Consider the following 16214-nt stretch of genomic DNA (forward strand, 5'->3'; position numbering starts at 1 on the left):
TTGATCAGCATATCAATAAAAAAGCAACAAAAATTAACTGATTATATCAGTAGATGCAGAAAAAAACTTTTTTTTCCCTTCAGTTTTTGCAAGACAATAGTGACTTGTCCAAGGCCACACACCTGGTAATTATTAAGGGTCCGAGGTTAGATTTGAACTCAGGTATTCCTGACTCCAGGGCTGGTGCTCTATTCACTGCACCACCTGTAGCTGCCCCCAGAAAAAAAAGTTTTGACAAAATGTAGTGCTTAGTCCTATTAAAACCACCAGCAAGCATTATCTGTAATGGGGATAAGCTAGAGGCCTCCCTAGTAAAAGCAGGAGTGAAACAGAGATGCACAATAATCACCACTGTTTTTCAATGTTGTGCTGGAAATGCTAGTATAGCAATTAGAAAAACAATGAGGGGGACAGCTAGGTGGCACAGTGGATAGAGCACAGGAGTACCTGAGTTCAAATCTGGCCTCAGACACTTAATAATTACCTAGGTGTGTGGCCTTGAGCAAGCCACTTAACCCCATTGCCTTGCAAACAGAAAAAAAAAAGTGAGGAAACAAAACCATCACTCTTTGGAGATGATGTTATGGTATACTTAAGAGAACCCTTAAAAAAAAGAACCCTAGAGAATCAACTAATAAAGTAGTTGAAACAACAAATTCAGCTATGGTTCAGTATAGATATAAAATAAGCCTATGTAAATCATTATCATTTCTATATATTGTTAACAAAATTCATCAGGAAAAGAGAAAAATTCCACTTAAAGAATATAAAATACAGCCAAGAAAAACCCAGGAATCATATGAACACAAGTACAAAACACTTTTCATATAAAATCAGATCTAAACAATTGGAAAAATATCAATTTCTCACAGTTAGGATAACCTAATAAAATAAAAGTTATAATAATTCTTCCTAAATTAATTTACTTATTCAACATCATAACAATCAAACTGCCAAAGTATTTTATAGAGCTAGATAAAATTTGATCAGAATTCATCTGGAAACAGAAAAGGTCAAGAATATCAAGGGAATCAGAAAAAATGAAGAAAGATCTTAGTACCAGATCTGAAACTATATTAGGAAGTGATAATTATCAAAGCAATTTGGTACTATCTAATTTGGTGTACAATATACAGTAGTAAATAACAGTAATCTAGTGTTTGATAAATCCAAAAATCTAAGTTAATGGAATAAAAATAAGAACTCACTGTTTGACAAAAATTGCTGGAATAAGTTAAAAAGCAGTTTGGCAGAAACTAAGTATAGATTAAAATCTCACCATATACCATGAAAGTACAGACTTTAGAAGTGAAGGGTGATATCATAAGCAAATTAAGAGAGTGTGGAATGTCTTGTCTGTCAGAACTGTGGATAAAGGAAGAATTCATGACCAAACAAGAGATAGCATTATGGGATGCAAAGCAGATGATTTTCATCACATTAAAGTAAAAAGATTCTACACAAAAGCAGTGTAGCCAAGATTAAGAAGGAAAGCAGAAAATTAGGGGGAATTTTTTAATGGCATATTTCACTGATAAAAATCTCCATTTTTCAAAGATAAGAGAACTGAGTCAGATTTATAAGAATACAAGTTATTCCTCAATTAATAAATAGTTAAAGGATATCAACAGGAGGTTTTCAGGAGAAGAAATTGAAGCTATTTGTAGTCACATAAAAAATGCTCTATATTAATTTTAGAGAATGAAAATTAAAATAACAGATACTACCTCAGAAAAGGAAAATGATAAATGATGGAGGGGAATTTTCCATCTAAGACAATGTTGATGGAGTTGTGAACTGAATCAACCATTTCTGGACAGCAAAGAGTTATAAACTCTATGTACCTTTTGACTCAGCCATACCACTACTAGGTCTCTATTCTTCTATCCCATACTACTACTACTAAATCTCTATTCCAGAGATTTAAAAAAAATAAAAAGTACTTATAACCATAAAACTATTCAGTAGTCACTTTGTGAACTGCTATTAAAGAATTGGGCAGGGGTGGCTAGGTGGGGCACAGGGTGGCTAGGTGGCTCAGTGGATAGAGCACCGGCCCTGGAGTCAGGAGTACCCGAGTTCAAATCCGGCCTCAGACACTTAATAATTACCTAGATGTGTGGCCTTGGGCAAACCACTTAATCCCATTGCCTTCCCCCCCAAAAAAAACCCCTAAAAATAAAAAAATAAAATAAAGAATTGGGCAATTAAGAATTGGGCAAACAAAAGGGAAAGAATTGTGAATTGAGGGGATACTCATTAATCAGGGAATAGCTGAACAAGTTGATGGAATACTGTTGTGCTATAAGACATGATACTCGGAATGCTTTCAAAAAAAACCTTGGAAGCCTTAAATGAACTGATGGAAAGTAAAGTGAGCAGAATCCAGGAGGACATTGTTTACAATAACAGTAACACTGGATGTGGATCAACTGTGAATGACTTATCTATTCTCAGCAATGCAGTGACCTAAGACAATTTTGTTTTTGTTTTTGTTTTTTTAGATTTTTGAAAGGCAAATGGGGTTAAGTGGCTTGCCCAAGGCCACACAGCTAGCTAATTATTAAGTGTCTGAGGCCGGATTTGAACTCGGGTACTCCTGACTCCAGGGCCGGTGCTCTATCCACTGCGCCACCTAGCCGCTCCTAAAAAGATAATATTCTTAGGCCCCCCCTTTTGATGATGAACCTAAAACCATTTTTCTCTTATGTAAATTTTTCATTTTTTTCTTTAGTATAACTTCCCCAAAGAAGATGATTTCATACTTAAAGAGGCTGCTTCCATTGCAGCAGCAAGTTTTCTTTCTCTTTGTCTATTCTCTCTTCATCTCTTTAATTTTCTTTATAAACATGAGTGTTCCTTTTTCAGCTATTCTGTATCATTAGTAGCAAAGTTAAGTTTTAAATAATTGAAAGCTTTTGTATTATGTGGTTCTAATTTTATTATTTAAAAAAGAGTCTTAGTTTTAGGAAACTTTCTTTTGCTCAAAAAAATAGATCCCATGCAGGACAACTAGATGGCACAGTCCACCCTCAGACACTTAATTACCCAGCTGTGTGACCTTGGGCAAGTCACTTAACCCCACTGCCTTACCAAAAAAAATAGACCCTATGCCTTCTATTTATCAACATCACTATTATTAATAACAGTTTGACTAAAAAAACTTAACTTTTCCCTAGAATTCACTATCTGTTAAAATAAAATGGTGCTTATCATATACTGACCTTCCCAACTCTGTTTTAGACAGTATTCTACCTCAAAGGAAGAGAACAATTTTTCTTTTCCTATTTTGCTCTACATAGTTTTTGTCTTAAGTTTCATCTTGCATTATCTTTCAGTAATCTAAAACTTCACTGTTCTGGCAACACTGTTCTGCAATGTATAAATCATTCAGTCTGCTGTCCAACTGTGGTGAGTCCCATATAGCAGTGGCCTTCAATCAGCATCAGGGCTCTATAAATTTACCTTGCCTTATGCTTCTTTTACTCTGCTTCTCAAATAAACATGGCACCAAAAGAGTAGTTTTTTTTTCCAGAAACACAAGTTTTAAGACCTGCCATAAGACTTTGAAAATTAACAGAAGAATATTCCATATATGCTATATTTACATAATTTAGTAAATCTTTTTTTCTGAGACTTGATATTTATCATCTGACAATAATGTCTCCTTTATCTAGCATGGTCAGAATATAAGGTGTTCCATATAAGATTTAGTTATCTTCCCATATCCCATCCAAATTATTTTTAGGAGAATTTTCATCAGATGTATTATTACATATTTCCCTTTATGGGGCTAAGAATTAAACCTGTGAATTTAATTGGTATGGAAACTCAGTTAACAAAATTCCCTCTACTATGGCGGTTTAGCACCCCTAGTATGACTTGGTCTTACAGTGAGTGATACTTAGGTCCCTGAAAAGTTCAATTATTTGTTCTGTGTCACAAGCCATTATGTTTCAGAGGCAGGACTAGTCTGGAAGAACTAGAAGAATCCCCTCTATCCAGGCTGCCACACTGTCTCTTATGTTAAACAAATGAGCTCTGTCTCCATGACTGGGATGGGGGGTCAATTTTGAAATATACAGAGTTGTTGCCTTGATGTTGAATAGCCCCAGATTGTTACATTTTAAAGGCTATTTTTCTTTTATTAATGTGTTCTTCTCTTGTTAGACTGTCACAGTGCCTATCTTTTTCAGCCTCCCAATCTCTTTTCTATTTTACTGTTCTTTATCTGTTTTGAGCTAGAAAACTAGATAGCTAAATTTAGACTCATAGTAGAATTTTAGAGCTGAAAGGAACTCTAGCATTCATGTAGTTTATTCATATTAGGATTGACAGTCTGAAGGACTTTAGTATGCAGGCTTTGGGTCCATTTCAGAGGCATTTTCTTCTAATTTCTAGTTGCATTCTATGCATTTGATTGCTAATTAAATGATCTCTATATAAGCAATGTCATGGTATCTCCTTAGCATATAAAAAGTTATATAAAATTAATATTAAAAACTCCTCTAAAATGAATGCCTGATCTTGTTTAGAGTCATGTGTTATTACTAATATTGTTATATATTTCATATTTGTTAATAGATAACTATGTCATATGAATAAAAGTAAACATATTTGGTTATTTTTATACTTAAAGACCTGATTAAAAATGTTTCAGTGCTATTTATCATTCATCATTTTATAATCTTGCTTAGTCCGAATATACTCAAAAATTAAATAAAATTTAAATACTGGAATTAATTTTTCATTTGTCACTTGTTTTATATTTCCTTTTTGTTCAGGCACATAAAAATGGAGATGGATCAGTGCAAGAATGAGTTGATTCAAATGGAGAAAGAAATACTTTACCTAAGACGGGATGGAGAGAATAAAACAATCCAATTAAATCATTTAGATATGACCTTAGAACAAACTCAGAGAGAACTAGATAAAAAAGTGAAAGCTGGTAAGCAATAGCTTAGCTGGGCTTAGCTGACAGTTCATTTTGTTCAATTTCTTTCTTGATAAATTCAATGACTGTTCTCAGCCCTAATCCTCCTTTGCTTCTGTTGTCTCTTCCTTCCTTATATACTTTCTCCTTCCTAGGTTTTATGATGCTGATCTGTCATGATTCTTTCCTATCTTTGGATTTTTTCTGTGGAGTTTTCTTTGTAGGTTCATTATCCATGTCCTGTACCCTCTGGCTGGGTATGTCCCAAGGCTCTCTCCTGTATAGTATTCTCTTCTCTCTCTACATTCTCTTAATGAGTTCATCAATTCCCAGGAATTGGGAGGTATCATCTGATGTCTCCACCTCCATATTCATCCCTTTGTTGTTTGAACATCTCTACTTGGATATTGTATAAGTGCCTCAAACTCAACATGTCCAAAAGAGAGCTCATGGTCCTTCTCTCTGCACCCACCTGTCCTCATAACTACCCTATTTTTATTGAGTCAGGAATCTTCTAGGGACCTGGTTTGCAATTCAGAGTCATATACTTCTACTTTCATTGCCTTCACTTCCCATGACCAGTCATATACCAGTCTTTGTTGTTTCTTCCTCATCATCATGGCTTATGTTCATCATCTTCTCTTTGCTTTTGTACCACAAGTATCCTATTCCAGACCGATTCTTCATTGGCCTCTGGTCTCTTGTCCTCATACTGCCAAAGAAATATCCCTAAAACACAGATTCAACCTGTTGCTCCTTTGGAGACACAAGAAACTAGTATGTGCCCTTTCAGCCTTTAGGATTAAATAGCAACATCTCTGAATAGTATCTAAAGCTTTTTACATACTTTGCCCAAATTATTGTTCTAGGCACATAATAGGTAATTAATAAATGAATTTCAAATTGATTGATTTTTAAAATGTAATAAAGTGAGAATATAGAATTGTGATCTTGGAAGGGACTATGAGTGTTTGGTGTTTTCCTATTGTTTTTTTCTTATAATCACTTGAAGATGATTCAAATTTGGTTGTTCATAATTATGATAATTTCTACTGAAATATTAGATTATGGTTTTAAAATTACTCTCCCTCATAACAGTGAAAGAGTTAGAAAAACTGCAGGAACATTCTCAAAATGAGCTAAAGGAAGCCTTGCAGAAACGAGAAGAGCTAGAGACTGAACTGCAAAATGCTCATGTAGAATTAAAAAATACTTTAAAACAGTTACAAGAATTGCGAGATGTACTCCAGAATGCTCAAATATCTCTAGAGGAAAAGTATTGTACTATAAAGGATCTCACAGCTGAACTCAGGTGAGTTAAAGCATTTTAAGTGACACTCTGATTGAATTATTTCACATCAGGACCTTGCCTTCTCAAATTATTTTAAATCTGAAAGAACTCAAATACTTGAAATTATGGCTAGACTGGTTCCCCATCCTATCTATCCATCTATCCTCCATGGTCTCTGTGTCGTTGAGCTGTGCTGTTCATAGTGTGTTAACTCTTTTCACGCCAGCAATAGCCTTAGCCCTAATGTCAACATTGGACTTGAACTGTTGGGCCCAGGACACCAGGGTTTACTAAGTACATGGGCAAGTTTTTGACAGAAGTGAATGGTGTTAAGGAACTTTATCAGAACAATAGGCAATGAATGGGAAGCAGTATGTCTGCATTATTCTATAAGAGTAGTAGATTGAGGACTGAGCTCAGGCTAGACAATTCTTTAGTGTGGGATTCAGGAGTAGGAGTAATACTGGTATACATTTTCAACATTTACTATCCTTATGACACAGAGGAAAAAATCACTTAACCTTTCTTGGCCTCAGTTTCCCTATCTGCAAAATGGTGATAATTCCTATACACTTAGTTCACAAGGTTGTTGTGAGGCTCAAATGATATAATGCATACACATGTGCTTTTTACATGTTAGCTTTTACTATTAAGCTTTCAGAATCTTATCTATAAGTTGAGTATAACATAGGATTTTTGTCCTTTTCAAAGAAGACTATGACATCAGGAAGGAGAAGCTGTGACAAGCACATGAATTGGTTTTGAGAGAGATGGCTATGTGAAATCACCAGCCTCACCTTATTCTCCAGAGCCATCTGGATCCAGTGGCCAGATATGAATCAGGATGACTGGAGATGGTCCTGGATGGGGAACAGTCAGGGTTAATTGACTTGTCCAGGAGCACACAGCTAGTGTCTGAGACTGGATTTGAACTCAGTTCCTCCTGAATTCAGGACCAGCACTCTACCCCTACTGCATTTCTAGATGGCACATATTTTCATATAAGCCATCCTCAAAAGATCATTGTAAGAAGAGCACGATGAAAGCCTTAAAATAGTTGTGTAAATATATTACTTCCAAAATTGTCCAGGAGCTCTGAACGTCTAGACCAGATTTAAAATAATCCATCTAACCCAGAGTGCTAGAAAGACCAGCATCTGAATAGGTTTAAAGCCTATCATCTTTACCTTGGAGAATTCTTAATAATTTGTTTCTAAAAGAAGTTTTAGAAGGATTCTAAATATATTACTTCACAAGTTTGTTTTTTATTTAAATTGACATTTGTACCTTTGTATATTTCAAAATAGGATAAAGACTAGACAACTTTTTAAAAAAAAATGTCCTCTTTCTTCAGCTCATTTCCTTCAAAATCCCCAAAACAGAAGTAATATCTCAATCCCATGTCTGAACTTAGTAATTTCAAAGATTTTTGAAGAGAGAAATTTATTTTACAAATTCTTTTTACTTGGTTTGCACAGGTTTCAGAAATAAGGGAAAATAGTTTTGAAGCAAAAAGATTAATATTAATCATTTTCAGATTTACACTTAATATCTGAAGAAATACACTTATATCTGAAGAAACTACAGATCATTTAAAATATATATTCTATATTCTATAGAATATCTATATTAAATTTATATATTTATATTAAATTTATATTCTTTTTGATCTAAAAAGCTTCATTTTCATCTTAAAGAGATAGGAAGATGAACATAAACAGTTCAAAACCAGTCCTATTTGTAAGATGAACAATAGAGATATCAACCAAGCTATAAATATCTTTTTTTGTTAACTGTAATAATGTCATATTTTCCAAAGTCTGGCTAGAGACTGCTAACCTTGATTAATAAAGAAAAAAATGGATGTGATTTCTGATTCTTATCCCAAACAATCTTCTAATTGCTATTGTGCTTTGTTTTCATAGTTTAATAGTTCATCCAAAAATGTGAAATAATATTATTTTAGCTTTGAGAATGCTATGGTCAAGTAATAATATAGATGTTATTCAATTGTCTTCAGAAGATCTTTTGATGTGGACATATGTTGCATTCTTTTCATGGTTTCCAGGAAAAATTACTAATTGAATTGTCTCTATTAATGAAGCTAAAATATTTTCAGTATATCCCTTTTGTTCTTTGTATTTTCTTTTTATCAAATTGTAGAGAATGCAAGCTTGATATCGAGGAGAAAAAGCAAGAGCTTCTTACCATGGACCAGACACTGAAAGATAGAAATTGGGAACTGAGGCAAAGAGCGGCTCAAGTCAGTTTCTTTAATGACACTTTACTAGATCTGTGTCTTACAGCCAACTTATACAGAACTTTATGTCATTTGCTGAATTAAAATTGGGGTATCCAAGTCTTTGGGTTTTCTTGGTCTAGATAATGTAATAAAACAGAAATTAAAAGATTTAGTGTCCTAGTTATTAGAAAAGGGAGAAAAGAATTTGAAGGGTGATGACAGAAATAACATTCTGGTTAGCTATTAAGTAGTAATCTTTGGGCAGGGGAATTTTTGGTTTGTTTTTTAGCTGGTAATCTTATTATCCACAAAACTGATATAGTCTGAGTAATCTTATTTGAGACTGTGTTATTCTCTCTGTCAGATTCATGATTGTATGCATGCTGTTTATGATCCAAAATATTGGAGTTAATAGTTTTGCCTTTTAATAATTTACTTTTAAGAATTTATATTTGAGGGGGTGGCTAGGTGCCACAGTGCATAGAGCACCGGCCCTGGAGTCAGGAGTACCTGAGTTCAAATCTGGCCTCAGATACTTAATAATTACCTAGCTGTGTGGCCTTGGGCAAGCCACTTAACCCCATTTGCCTTGTAAAAATCTTAAAAAAAAAAAAAAGAATATATATTTGAATTCTTTACACTGCTCATGAGTTCTTTAACAGTATATTTTTACTAATGAAAATTAGTTACTGGTAATTTTCTTTTGATCATAGTAAAGAATTTTTTGCAACTTTGTATATTTGCTTTCATATTTAGGTTACACAGTTGGATATTACTATTCGGGAACATAGGGGAGAAATGGAACAAAAATTAATTAAATTAGAGGGTACTCTGGAGAAAACAAAGCTAGAACTTAAGGAATCTAATAAACAGGTAATTCAATTACACAAATTTTTCACAGTCTTTGGATTCTCTGAAACTTAAGTAACTTGGGTTGTAGGTATAGTTAAAAAATCCCTAAATTGTATTTTAAGACACAGAACCTTTATACACAATATATGGCTACCATAGGCACATAAACAATAATAACTTGCATTTGTGTAACATTTTTTCATTGGGTAGCAAATTATAAATCCATATGAGCAAAAGACAAATTTACTACTTGTTACTCCAAAAATGCAAAAACTGGTTTGAAAAAATTGTAACTGGAGTTGAAAAATGCTTCCATATTAAAACTGTATGAGAACTTTATAACATCTTTTATGTTAAAAAAAAAAGAAACATGACCAGAAATAATTTTTTAATTGTACAGAAACTCTTTTTAAACTATTTTTTGGAGAATTTTTGGCAGAGAACTGATATAATCAGAATTGTATGGTAAAAAGTTTAAACTTGTAATAATGTGTAAAGGTCAGATTGGATTGAGACCAGAATGGAGATGAATTAACGAGTCAGGAATATATTTAAGTAATTAAAGAAAGCCTAATGAAGGCCTAAATTAGAAGGGTGGAATGGACATGAGATGACAGAACTGAGAGTCATTTTAGAAATTTAATCACTAGAGTTTAATAACTGATAAACTTTAGGGACTGGAGAAGGAAGAAAAATTGAAGATAAGTTCAGAGTTTCAGATCTGGGTGATAGAAGAATGTTGTCACCATTAGTGGAAGCAGAAAGTCAGAAAGAGAAACATGGGAAATTTGAAGAATTTGTTTTAGCTGTATTAGTTTTGGGGTACCATGGAACATTCAGTATGTAGAGTTGGAAATAAAGGTCTGTAACTCAGAAAATGGACATAGATGGAAATACAGAGTGATTTAGGAATCATTCCCATAAAAATAATCCTGAAACACAGGACTTGATGAAATTGACATAACAAGAACATAGTGAGGAATGGAGTTTCTGAGTGTTCTAGAGGTTATTTTTCAGATTAAGTTTTATAGTTTAGATAAAAGACATAGGTTTGTAAATTTCTTTATGTGGATCAAATATAAAAGAAAAGATGTCCACAATTTGTTCTGGAAACAAAACTAATAAAAGTTTAATTATTTTGCCAATAAAAGGAAATATTCATTAGTATTTAATAATTTTTATGTAAATGTTCATGACATGGTTTTGTTACTTCCATAAGTATGAGTTTTTCCTTTTTAAAAAAAATTTAATAGTGCTAAATAACAAGATAGTTTATAGAGATTTTAAGTCAACATTTTATTTTAATAATTTTAAAGATTTTGTAGGTTTAAGAGAATACTATATTTCTATCTTATTTAAATCCTAGTTATCTTAAGGAATTGCCTCTCAGTGTACAAACATAACAATTAAGATCTATCATATTAATCTTAGATAGATGTCTTAGAAGAAGATTTACAAAATAGTAAAGACCAACTTCGAGAAAAAGAATTTGAAGTACTACAAAATGAACAAGAGATTAGTCAATTGAAAAAGGAAACAGAAAGAAAACAGCAGAAAATAACAGAGATTGAGAATGTAAGTTATGATGAATGATTCTCCCCCCCCAAACCAGGAATGAAAACTGATCTCTTTGTTTAGTTACTTACCTTGTATTGTGAAAGAGTGAAATTTCATGTTATTTTCTCAGTTTTAAAGAAATAATATACTCCCATTTAAACAATACTTATTCCATAGATAGTTTGTACTATATAGCTTGTTTTACATACTGTATGTGCTTAAAAACAATTGGATATTGAACCAAGTTTTCAAAGCACATGGATGAAAGTCATTTTTAAAAGGATACTGTGATTAATTTTTCTAAGTGGAAAAATCAGCTTCTTTTTTTAATCTTGTTTAGAAGGTTGTTTTGTTTAGAGTGGGTGCAGGAGATACACAGTTAAGTGTGTCCCTGGTTTTTAATTTACTGTCATTATGTTAGTTGAATCTGTGGATGTGTGTGTGTGGCATTCCTCTAGCTGTTGCTAAAGAAGAATTGAATAGGTGTTAATACTTAACCTTTGAGAGGTTTTATTTGGAGACTTAACAGTACTGATACAAACTAATCCAACATAAAAATTAGGTTATATTTATTCCAGTAGCACAGTGCTTTATACATAGTTGGCATCCAGAAAATAAATGATTTGTTGAATGATGAAGGTATTTCTATCATATGAATTTTAATTTTAATTGAAATGACCTTTCCATTTCCATAAGTTAGTTTCATTTCAACCACCATTTCTGTTCTTTAATTTTAATTTTACTTTGTTGTTCCCTCCAGTTCCCTGATCTCCCAGCTTCTCAGTCTTCCTAAATCCCATAACCTTCAACACACTTCTTCCACAAACAGGGATGGTCACCCTTCATGTCACTATTATTCATAAGAATTCTGTTTCCTGGGGCAGAGCCAAGATGGCAGTATGAAGGCAGCATTTCCCGGGAACCCCTTATCCAGGGAACTCCAAAAAAGCCGTCAAATTATGACTCTAGCCAAAATTTAGAGGGGCAGAACCCACAGAAAGACTGAGTGATACACTTTCCCAGTCTAAGATAACTTAGAAGTTTCACAAGAAAGGTGTGTTTCACCAGGACTAGGAGCTGGAAAAAGCCCTGGTCGCAGTGCAACCCAGAAATGGCTTGAAGGGGCTGGGAGAGAATTCTGCTAGACCAGAATGAGTGTGAGGTGAAGAGCACCAGCTGCAGAACCTGCAGCGAGAATCAGGAGAAACCAGACTGCATCTCCAGAGCACAGCCCACAGACCGTAAGGGGGCCAGGGGAAGAAGCAGAATTATATCTGCTCTCCCTGGCGGGGCAGGACTCTGCTGCTTGCCCACACTCAGATCCAGGTTGCAGTTTAGGCTTCCATACTAAGATAGCCCAGCAGGGCTCCTCCTTACAGCTCCAGGGCAGAGGATAGTACTGTAGTCATATACATATCAAAGCACAGGCAAGAGAGCATAAGACCTTGGAGGAATAAAGGTCCCAGTCGGGTGTCCAAAAAAGAAAAAAACCCAAAGCCTTGGAAGTGCTGTAAATTAGTCTTGGGCAAAGGAAATGAGAAAACAACAGAAAAAGAAGAATCTGACCATAGAGAATTACTTTAGTCCCATGGAAGATCAAAACACTTACTCAGATGATGACAAAATCAAAGCTTCCATATCCAAAACCTCCAAGAGAAATAGGAAAATGGGCTCAGACTATGAATGAGTTCAAAAAAGACTTTGAAAAGCAATTAAGGGAGGTGGAAGAAAAATTGGGAGAAGAAATGAGAGCAATGCAGAAAAATCATGAAAACCAAATCAACAGCTTGGTGAAATAAATACAAAAAAAAAATGAAGAAAATGATATGTTGGGGCGGCTAGGTAATGCAGTGGATAGAGCACAGGCCTTGGAGTCAGGAGTACCTGAAGTTCAAATCCAACCTCAGACACAATAATTACCTACCTGTGTGGCCTTGGGCAAGCCACTTAACCCCATTGCCTTGCAAAAACTTAAAAGTTTAGATCAAATGGAAAAAAGCAAAACAAAAGGCAAAAGAGGAAGAAAATGCCTTATAAAGCAAAATTGGCCAGCTGGAAAAGGAGATTAAAAATAACTCCTTCAAATGCAGAATGGAACTAAAGGAAGCTGATGACTTTACAAGAAATAAGGAAGAAATAAAACTCTTCCAAAAAAGCCAAAAATTAGAAGAAAATGTGAAATCTCATTGGGGAAAAAAACCAACCTTGAAAACAGATCCAGAAGAAATAATTTGAAAATTATTGGGGTATCTGAAAACCACTACCAGGAAAAGAGCCTAGACTTAATTTTTCAAGAAATAATACAGCAAAATTGCCCTGAGATCCTAGAAGCAGAGGATAAAACAGAAATTGAAGGAATTCGTCTATCACCTCCTGAAAGGGATCCCAAAAGAAAAGCTTCAAGGAATATTATAGCCAAATTCCAAAACTCCCAAATCAAAGAGAAAATTCTGGAAGTTGCCAGAAGCAAACAATTCAACTACTGAGGCTCCATAGTCAGGATTAGACAAGATCTGGCAGCATCTCCAATAAGGGCTCGTAGGGATTGGAATATGATATTCCAGAAGGCAAAAGATCTTGGTTTACAACCGAGAATCAACTACTCAGCAAAACTGAACATCCTCTTTCAAGGGAAAAGATGGACTTTTTTTTTTAAGTTTTTACAAGGCAAATGGGGCTAAGTGGCTTGCCAAGGCCACACAGCTAGGTAATTATTAAGTGTCTGAGGCCAGATTTGAACTCAGGTACTCTTGACTCCAGGGCCAGTACTCTATCCATTGCACCACCTAGCTGCTGGGAAAAGATGGACTTTCAATGAAATGGGACTTTCAAACTTTCCTATTGAAACAACCAAAACTGAACATGACTATTTCTTGATGACCAAGTGTCATAATTAGGAATAGCACTTCCTGAGCTAAGAAATTTATCATGAGTCAAGAAAAAGCTTTTACAATAGAGCGGAATGGGGGAGGTAGGCAAGGGGTAATGAGTGAGCCTTCATTCTCATCAGGAAATGGCTCAGAGAGGAACTAAAATACACACTAAATAGGGTAGAGAAATCTATCTTACCCTAGAGAAAAATGAGAAGAAAGGGATGGGATGAGGGGTAATTGGGGGAGGGAAGGGGGAAATAGGTGATAGAAGAGAGGGAAAATTGTGGGAGAGGGTACTCATATTCAACACACTTTTGGACAGGGCCAAGATGAAAGAAGAGAGAGAATAGAATAAATAAGAGTGGGGAGGATTAGAATGGACGGGAAATACAGCTAGTAATAGCAACTGTGGGAAAAATATTGAAGCAACTTTTCTGGTGGACTTATAATCAAGAAGGCAACTCATTGGGGTGGCCAGAGACAGAGCCATTGGAATTTGAACACAGTCTGAAGTACATTTTTTTTCTCTCTCACTATTCTTGAGGTTTCTCATCTTCTTGGTGGGGAGGGGGGTTTATGTTTACTCTTATAACAAAATTATTGTAATAATATAAAAATAAATCATGAACAGAAAAATAAAATAAAAAAAAGAATTCTGTTTCCTGGATAAAAATCTGATATTTTATATCTGACTTTAATCTTCTATCATTAATCTCTTCCTGGGCCTCACTGGGATACTGCTCTCATCACTTTCTGTAATCCCTTCTTTATTCCTCAGTACTTTCTTAGACCATTGCTACTAATTCTCTGATTTTCTTTCCTTTCCAATTTCAATTCTGTTGTTTTTCTACATTCTAGTCACTCATTTCTTTATCCTATAAGCCAAATTTTAGCTCTGGCAAGGATCTGGAGAAAGATTCACAATCACACTATAAATTCATGTTAACAAATTTCAACTGAATTGTCTTGATTTTAAAGTAATCCTTTCATCCACCTTAATTAATCCTGTATCTCACTTCACAGAAGCTGTTTTAAGCCTCCTTTTGTCAAGCCTCCCACATATCTCCTTTCCCCTTTCAGCTGAGGATCTAGGTAGCTCCCTCTTCTCTTCATGTCAAAATCCCTTGATATCAGCTACTACTCTCTGTCTCCTTTCTTCCAGTCTCTGATAATGAGGTAGCTCTTCTTCTTGCCAGGGTCAAGCCATTTTACATGTGCCCTGGATCCCAGCAGAGAGAAATATATTCTTTTAAGCCTGCAATAAAACTTAAGTCTTAACCTTTTGTTTATTGCAGTCTTAAAAGAATATATTTTTATCTTATTTAGAACCTAATTAACTTAAGGAATCATCTCTCAGTGTGCAGATATTAAGATCTGTAATGGCAACCTTGATGATTATCCTTTGTTCTCAAGGATGATCCATTACATTAAGGAGGCGATATCATGACAAGCACAGGAATTGGATTGGATTGAGGGAGGGGCTGGGTTAAGTCAGCAACCTCACATCTTCTGGAGCCATCTGAGTCCAGTAGCCAGATAGGAATTTGGACTGGAGATGACCCTGGATATAAAGCAATCAGAGCTATGACTCAAGTGTCTGAGATTCTCCTAACTCTAGGGCTGGTGCTCACTCTACTGAAAGATCCTTGGACCCTTTGAAATGTAAGAGTCCAAAGTCTCTTAAAAATTAAGAAACCAAAACCTAAAAAGATTGATGATTCCATTAAGATAGCACAGTGATGCTGGACCTTCAGTTAGGAAGTCAGAAAGTCAAGTCTTGCCTCATTTACTGATTTATAAGTCATACCTGACCCCTCTAATCCTTATTTTCCTCATCTGTCCAATAGAAATAACACTAGTGCCTCACAAGGTTGTGAGGATTAAGTGAGATAATGTATTTAGCTTTGTAAATGCTAGTTGTTAGTAAGACATTTACTCAGGGTCCTAATAGCTGAACTGGAATATTTTATCCCTTGCACAAAACCTAAGAATGATTTCCACCTTTCAGCTTGTGAAAGAGCAAGAACAGTGCATTGCAGCCCAATACAAAGAAGCTTTGGATCTACGCCAGCAGATGAGGTTAGCGGAGGAGCAGATGAAACAAACTCAGCAGGAGCTGTTGGAGACCCGCCGGCATCAAATCCAAGCCCAGAGAGAAGCTGAGAGACTCACAAATGAGCTAAAAGAAACAAAACAAATTTCTAGAGAGAAGGTTTCTGTTTAAAACATTTTTCTTTTATTAAAGTTAGTAATTTATGACATCTTTTTTCAGATTTATGAAAGTTTTAATAATTGACTGCATTATTAACCTAGATTTGTGCAATAAATTACATACTATTTAAGTAAATTTGGTACAACTTTTTAAAATTTAAAAGGGAAATAAATTTGTTAGGACTACTGGAAATAGCCTTCCATTTACTTGTTAGAGATGATAATTGATCAACTCCTTTGACCCCTACTTTGATT

The 16214-nt window shown here is 34.8% G+C and overlaps 1 protein-coding gene across 14 annotated transcripts in view; it reads left to right on the forward strand.

Moving 5' to 3' along the window:
* CCDC18 (coiled-coil domain containing 18) overlaps positions 1 to 16214 on the forward strand; it is a 120330-nt gene that overhangs the window by 76523 nt on the left and 27593 nt on the right. For 12 of the 14 annotated variants that reach the window (XM_074188178.1, XM_074188170.1, XM_074188171.1 and 9 more), the window contains 6 exons: positions 4785 to 4948; positions 6032 to 6245; positions 8388 to 8487; positions 9223 to 9339; positions 10750 to 10893; positions 15757 to 15960. In XM_074188178.1, the coding sequence (XP_074044279.1) occupies positions 4785 to 4948; positions 6032 to 6245; positions 8388 to 8487; positions 9223 to 9339; positions 10750 to 10893; positions 15757 to 15960 (943 nt within the window). Of the gene's footprint in view, positions 1 to 4784; positions 4949 to 6031; positions 6246 to 8387; positions 8488 to 9222; positions 9340 to 10749; positions 10894 to 15756; positions 15993 to 16214 lie in introns of all 14 variants that reach the window. The other 2 variants (XM_074188182.1, XM_074188177.1) reach the window with 2 other exon arrangements.

Source organism: Macrotis lagotis, chromosome 5 (genome assembly GCF_037893015.1).
Source record: "Macrotis lagotis isolate mMagLag1 chromosome 5, bilby.v1.9.chrom.fasta, whole genome shotgun sequence".
Taxonomy (NCBI): domain Eukaryota; kingdom Metazoa; phylum Chordata; class Mammalia; order Peramelemorphia; family Peramelidae; genus Macrotis; species Macrotis lagotis.